Source organism: Alligator sinensis, unplaced genomic scaffold (genome assembly GCF_000455745.1).
Source record: "Alligator sinensis unplaced genomic scaffold, ASM45574v1 scaffold1409_1, whole genome shotgun sequence".
In the NCBI taxonomy this organism is placed as follows: domain Eukaryota; kingdom Metazoa; phylum Chordata; order Crocodylia; family Alligatoridae; genus Alligator; species Alligator sinensis.
In genome coordinates, this window is record NW_005843442.1 from 118,474 (window position 1) to 125,721 (window position 7,248).

Sequence of the window (7,248 nt, forward strand, 5' to 3'; positions counted from 1 at the left end):
AAGCTGTACGGCGTGCACAGCCGTGCAAGTGCGCAGCCACGCACACCTCATGGCTTAGCGGGAACACTGGTTGACATAGAGTTGCTATTGCCTGCGACAGTGATGGCTGCACATACAGATGTTTGGTTGTAGTGGCTGACACTGGAGGGTCAGGCACAGTGTTGCCACAGGGGGTGATGCTGACGGCATTGGTGCTGGTTGTAACAGATGGATTGTTGCTCTGTCAAAGAGGCTAGTCCTGGTGGTTGACATTGTGTGGTTGTTATAGTGTTGCTACAGGAGGCAATGATGATGGCATTGGCAGTGAGCACAAATGTTTGGTTGTAGTGGCTGCTATTTGAAGCTGGGGCATGGTGTTGCAACAGGCAGTGAAGGTGACAGCGTTGGTTCCATTTTTAGTGGTCACACTGTTGCTATGCATTTAGGGGTCCAGTCCTGGTGGTTCACATGTGTATGGTTCTCACAGTGTCACTACAGGCAGTGCTGGTGACAGCAGTGGCACCAGGTGTAGCGCTCAGGCTGTTGCTATGCATACAGATATTCAGGAAGGTGGAGCACAGTGCTGCTACAGGCAGCAATGCTGATGGCATTGTCACTCATTGTAGCAGTCAGGTTGTTGCTATGCATATGGGCATTCAGTTGTAGTGGCTGCCATTGGAAGGGGGAGCACGGTGTTGCTACAGGTGGCAACGCTAATGGCATTGTACAGGTCAGGTTGTTGCTGCCTGTCCAGGAAGGCTGGTCACGGTGTTGACAGGGGAGGGTAAGGACCAGTGTTGCTCCTGGTGGTGACGGTGACAGCACAGCCCTTGGACTGTTGCTTTGTTCAGGTCTCCATTGGATGGTGTTTATACGGGTGGTGATGACTATAGCATTGGCTCTGGTTGTAGTGATCAAGCTGTTGTTTCAGGTATGGGTGTTACATTGTAGTTGGGGGCCAGTGTTGCTACAGGAGGTGATGCAGACAGCATCGGCACCAGCTGTGGCTGTGTCTTGACATCTGACCCCTGTGGTTGACATTAGAAGGTGGAAGCTGCTGAAGCTGGAGCCCGCAATGGCAGCAGTGTTAAGTCAGGCTATGCCAGTCTGGCTGTTGTTGAGCAGATGGGTGTTGGATCCTGGCAGTTGACACAGAGGGTGCTGCTACAGGCAGCAAGGTTGACCACATGGCTGCCTGGGGTAGCTTTCAGGCAGTGGCTGTTTGTCTGACCGTCTCATCCCAGCAGTTGGTAGGGAAACGGTGTTGGTACACACAGTGATGCCAATAACGTGGGCCCGGGTCTTAGCACTCAGTTTGTTGCTGTGTTTCTGGGGCATCAGCTGTGACTGACATCAGGAAGCGGGGGCTGGGGTGGCTACAGGCAGCAACGGTGACAGGGCAGTTGTGGGGGGTGGGTAACTGGAAGGCAGGTTGCTACAAGTAGTAGCTGACAGCTCCTCCCCAACCCCCTTGGCTCCACCCCCACCCCATGGTCCCTCCCTCTCCCTGATTGGTCCCTCCAGCTCCCGTTTGACAAGAACTGTGGCAGTGACAACATCTGCATGGACGACCTGCAAATCGCCTTCAATTTCTCGGGGTGAGTCTGTTCCCATTCCCAGAAGCCCTCCGACCCTGGATTGGCCCCAGCCCATGGTGGCTGGGGTCCTGGCCTGCAGGGGGGCACTGCTGTGGGAAGCTCACAAACCTCCTTAGGGCACTGTTGAGGGAAGCTGAGAGTTCCTCCAGGGTACTGCTGAGGAAAGCTCACAATCCCCCCTAGGGCACTGTTGGTGGAAGATCACCCCTCCGCAGGGGCATGGAGAAAGCTCACAACCCCCCTAGGGCACAGCCAAGGGATGCACACAACCCTGCCCCCGCCCCACAGCAAGCTCACAACCCCTGCAGGACACTGCTGGTGGGGGAAGCTCACAACTCCCCTTAGGACACTGCTGAGGAAAGCTCACAACCCACCCCCCCGGGCACTACTGGTAGGGGAAGCTCACAACCCCTTCCCTTCCCCCCCACAGCCTGAGCACCCTGGTGGTGGGTGACACCCGAGACCTCCAGATCATGATCCGGGTCCACAACCTCGGGGAGGACTCTTACGGTGCCACCCTGCGACTCCTCCACCCAGCGGTGCTGTCCTACCGCAAGGTCCAGGTGCTCCAGGTACCATGTGGGGGGCAGCAGGGAGTGCCAGGGGGCTGGGCTGGGACACAGGGCATGGGGCACGTGGTGGGAGGACAGTGAGTGTTATATACAGGAGAGTATGGTAATTCCCTTCTGCCCTGTGGAGAGCGGCAGGGGCCCAGCAGGAGGCAGTATGCATGTGTGTCTTCTATGTCTACAAATATGGTAGTGCCCACTGGGCAGGGGGAGGGGCAGCGCCAGCACGGGGGAAAAGGTGCATGTTGTATGCAGGGAAATACAGTAGTGCCCTTTGGCTGCGGCTAGAGGGAGAGGTGGAGCAGGGAGTGCGTGTCTATGCAGAAAACATGGGAGCTCCCTTCTGGCCAGCCAGGAGCACTGCAAAGCAGGGGGCGGGGTAGGGAGTGGGGCTATCTCTGGCCCCACCCCCTCACCCCAAGCCCCACCCCCAGGCCAGCAGGGGGGGTGTGGCTGTGCGCTGCAGCTCGCCGCTGGGGGGCCAGGCGGAACCGCAACGGAACAGCACCTGCCTCGTGGGCCCACCTATCTTCCGTGCTGGCACCCAGGTAAGCCCCGCCTCTCCCTCCCCAGGCTTAGCTCCACCCCCTCCCCCAAGCTCCACCCCCTGTGTGGCTCACCCTGTTGCTCCCTCCCAGGTCGTCTTCGCCACCACCTTGGACGTGCCTGCCACGGCTGAACTGGGCGACCACCTGCAGATCTTGGCCACCACCCACAGGTGGGTCCCAGCCCCAAGGGGCATTGGGAGGGATCTCTCTCCAGGAGGTTGGGCCTAGCATGGCAGGCCCCACCCCAACCTCACCCCCTTGGCCCCCAGTGACAACCGTGGCCCCGGGAGCGAGGGCAAGAGCCAGAGCGTGGAGCTGCCCGTCAAGTACGCCATCCACATCATCGTCACTGGGTAGGTGGGGCCAAGGGATGGGGGGGACAGGGAGGAGGAGAGCCCCGCCCCCTGGCCCCAGGGCCCCACCTTGTGGAGGGCTCCAGGTCCCACCCCACTCTGGACTCATCTGCTGCCCTCCTATTGCCCCCTGCAGAGACACAGGGAGCTACCGTATTTCCTTGTGTATAACACACACCTGTTACTCCTGCTGGGCCCACTCCCTGCTCCCTAGTGCCCCCTGCAGGACCAGAGGAACTTACCATATTTCCTCACATATAATATGCACCCTTCACACCCACTGTACCCACCCCCTGCCCCCTAGTGCCTCCTGTGGGGCCAGAGACCTACTGTATTTGCTCATATATAATATGCACCTTTCAAGCCACACAGTCCCCCTGCTGGGCCCACCCACTGCCACCTAGTGTGCCCCAGAAGGCCTGGGAGAGCTGCCATATTTTCTCATGTATAACTCGCACCATTTACGCTCACTGGGCCTGCCCCCTGGTGCCCTCTGCAAGGCCAGAGGTAGCTACCAAATTTACTCATATATGACACACACCTTTTCCCCCACATGGCACCCCCTGCTGAGACCACCCTAATGCCCTCTGCAAGGCCAGTGGGAACAACCTTATTTCCTCATGTATAGCACAAACCTTTCCCACCCCGCATGATGCTTCCTGCTTGGCCCCTGCCCCATGGCACCCTCCCCTAGTGCCCCCTGCAAGACAAGTGGGAATTAATGTATTTTCTTAGGTATAACTTACACCTCCCCACACAGAGGCCCCTGCTGGGTCCTTTCCCTGCCCACTAGTGCTTCCTACAATGCACTAGGGGAAATTACCTTATTTTTTTGCATATAACATATACCTTTCCCCACCCCCACAGGGTGCTCCATCCTGGGACCCTTCCTCACTGGACCCAATCCTCTCCCCCTAGTACCCCATGCAAGGCAGAAGGAAACTACCATAATTTGTCATATATAATATGAACCCCTTCCCAATGGCACCCCCAGCTAGACCATTGGGTGCCCCGTAAGGCAAAAGGGACCTACCATAATTTCTTGTGTATAACATGCACCTTCCCCCCCCACCACAGTATTGCCCCCTGGTCAGTCCCTACCCATGTTACCCCCTGCTAGACACCTCCAGCCTCTCCCCCATCCATGTTTTTCTTACCCCCAGTAGTGAGACTTCAACCAAGTATGTGAATATCTCCAGCAATGAGGAGGGGGCCAGCAGGGTGGTGACTCACAGGTACCAGGTGAGTCCTGGATGCCTGGGTTCTTTGGGAGGGAGGTTGGGAGGTGAGAGCATGCTGGGAACCTGGACATCTGGGTTCTCTGAGACAATGGGGAGTTGTGGTGAGACCTGGGGTGTGCAAGTCCAGACACCCAGGTTCTCTGGGACAAGGGGGCTGGCGGTGAGACCTGGGGGGCTGGGAGCCGGGACACCTGGGTTCTCTGGGAGGTGGGTGGGAGCTGGGAAGTGGCAGCCCAGTTGCCTGGGGTCTTTGCAAGGGGAGACAAAGCTGGGGGAGAGAACTGGGGGTCTGGGAGCCTGGGTTCCCTAGGAAGGGGGTGGTGGCTGGCGGTGATAGCAGGGGGAACAAGGCACCCAGACACCTGGGTTCCCCCTCCCATATCCTCCCTCTTCTCCCCCACCAGGTCCAGAACCTCCGCCAGCGCAGCCCCCCTGTGTGGGTGACCTTCGAGTTCCCCGTGGCCATGAATGGGGCCCCCCTGTGGGTCGCTGAGGTCATCCCCTCCCAGGTACCGCCCACTCCTTTCCCACCTCTTGTCCTGGCCAGGATCCAGCCCAGATCAGGGCCTCTGGCAGAGACAGACCCCAGCCTCCTCCACACCCACTGGGTGCAGCCAGGATGTGGCCAGCTCTGGGGTGGAGCTGAAGGGGAATGGCCCAAGGGAATGAGGCACCAGGGGAGCTGGAGGACCAAACCTGTGCCACCACTTCCCCTCTTCCACTCCCAGCCAATCAACTGCTCTGACCTGTCTGGGATGCCTGGGACCAAGGACGTGAGAAAGGAGATGGAGAAGAGCCCCCTGCTGGTGAGTGTTGGCCACTGCAGGCCCTGTCCTTGAGAACCCAGCCATCCAGGTTCCCAGCCCTCCCTGCTCCCACCCCCAAGCCCCCTTCCCCTGCCAGAGAACCCAGATGTGCAGGCTCCCCCCACTCACGCTGTCCCATGATGTCCCAGAGTTGTGCTGTGGCCACCTGCCGGCGGGTGCGGTGTGAGGTCCCAGCCCTGCACATGGAGCAGCCCCTGGAGTTCATCCTGACCGGCAACGTGACCTTTGGTTGGTTCTCCCAGGTATGTCACCCCACCCCCTTCCTTGGCCCTGCCCCCTCCCCTCCCCAGGGGCCTGGATTCTTGGGTTCCCAGGTGCCCCACCCCAGAGGCGGACACAGATCCAGTCCTTGTTTTACTAGCCCCGGATTCACATGAGCCCTGAGATCTCTTGGCCAATCAAGGCTCAAGGCTCCTGATAGATCCCAGCCAATCACAGCACAGAAGCCCTGATGCATCCCTGCCAATTGAGAGCCAGGATTCCTGGAGCATCCCAGTCAATCACCACCCTTGATGCATCCAAGCCTATCAGGATAGATAGACCCCTGATAAATCCAAGCCAATCACAGCACAGGAGCCCTGACACAAGCTCACCCAGTAATGACCAGCGACCCCTGACATGTGCCAGCCAATCATGACCACAGTCCTCAGTGTAGTCCATCCAATGGTGACCTCCTGGTGCATCCCAACCAATCACAACGCAGGACCCCAAATACATTACACCTGGCCCCCAACAAGCCCTACCCAATCAGTATCCAGAACATGTCCCCCAAGCTACCCCTGTCCCAGCCAATCATGACCACTGACCTGAGTCACAACCCTTGACACAATCCCACCCAATCATGACCAATTACCACAGACACCTCCAGGCCAATCCCAGCCCAAGACATCACAGTCAATTGCCTGCCCTGTCCCATCCAATCACAACCCCTGCCCCACTTCATCCACTCACAACCCTTGACCAGGACACAGCCACTCCCAATCACCGGCCCATCCCAGCCAATCACAATGAAGGATTCCTGGCCTATCCCAGCCAATGACCCCTGACACAGCCCAGCCAATCACCATGCAGGTCCCCATCCCCCACATCTCACTCAATGACAGCTCCTGACCCCCAACCCATGCCACGCAATGGCCCACGGCCCCTGACACATGCCAGCTTATCATGCCCTGGGACCTCTGACTCATCCCATCCGGGGGTGAGGAGGGAAGGTTCTGGCTCCCAGGGATCCCATGCAAATGAGAGGTGTAGGCCCCACCCCAGAAGCAGCACAGGGCAGGGCTTAGGCTCACGCATGCATCTGACAGACGGGGCTGGACAAGGTGACACTGGCGAGCGCGGCCGAGGTGGGCGCAGACCCAAGGCGCTTCCACCAGCAGGGAGCGGCGCAGTTCCAGGTAGGAGGCCCAGATGCTTGAGTTCTTTGGGGTCGGGGGGAGGTGGGAGCAGGGGATTCTGGGAGCCCAGACACCTGGGCTCTCTGCGGGGGTGGGGAGGGGGCTGAGTCCCTGACTCCCCCACCGGATGTCTGGGTCCCCTAGGTGCAGACAGTGCTGGAGCGCATCGGCACCTACAACTATCTGCCCGTCATCCTGGGCAGCTCCATCGGGGGCCTCATCCTATTGGCTGTCATAACTGCCGCTCTCTACAAGGTGAGGACAGGGGGCGGGGCTATGCCAAGGGGGTGGGGTTTTCCTGGGGACTGGGGCAAAGCTAGGACAGGGGAGAGGTGACACCTCTTGGGGCTCTTTGAGGAGGGGGAGGTGGCTATGCCAAGGGGGCTCCCAGGGGTGTGGCTTGTTGGGGAAAGGGGTGGGGCTATATTTGGGGTGAAGTCAAGTGGGAAAGGGGCAGGGCTTTATAGAGGGGGGCTTTTGGGCAGGGGGCAGGGTCTCACTAGGGGATGGGAGCAGAGAGGAGGTGGGGCTTTGGGTGAGGGTGGAGCCTATCAGGGAAGGGCCTCCTTGTGAACGTGGCTCCAGGGGAAGATGGGCGAGGGCTAATGGGTCTGGAGGAGGGCTTTGGTGGGCAGGGGTGTTCTCCTGGCTGTGGGTAGCCCCAGGGGGCATGGCCGGCTGGGGGCAGGGGGTGGGGCTTAGCTGGTGGGCGGGCGTTATACATGAAGAAATAACA

General features: G+C 59.2%; 1 protein-coding gene across 1 annotated transcript in view; it reads left to right on the forward strand.

Annotated features, from left to right (window-relative positions):
• The window catches only part of LOC102377789 (integrin alpha-D), an 18,705-nt gene extending 11,587 nt beyond the window's left edge, over positions 1–7,118 (forward strand). The window contains 12 exon segments of the mRNA XM_025195246.1: positions 1,504–1,577; positions 2,008–2,149; positions 2,581–2,694; positions 2,785–2,864; positions 2,964–3,047; positions 4,211–4,289; positions 4,693–4,797; positions 5,017–5,094; positions 5,244–5,357; positions 6,423–6,512; positions 6,657–6,767; positions 7,098–7,118. Coding sequence (XP_025051031.1) covers positions 1,504–1,577; positions 2,008–2,149; positions 2,581–2,694; positions 2,785–2,864; positions 2,964–3,047; positions 4,211–4,289; positions 4,693–4,797; positions 5,017–5,094; positions 5,244–5,357; positions 6,423–6,512; positions 6,657–6,767; positions 7,098–7,118 — 1,092 coding nt within the window.
• The last annotated feature ends 130 nt before the right edge of the window (positions 7,119–7,248 follow it).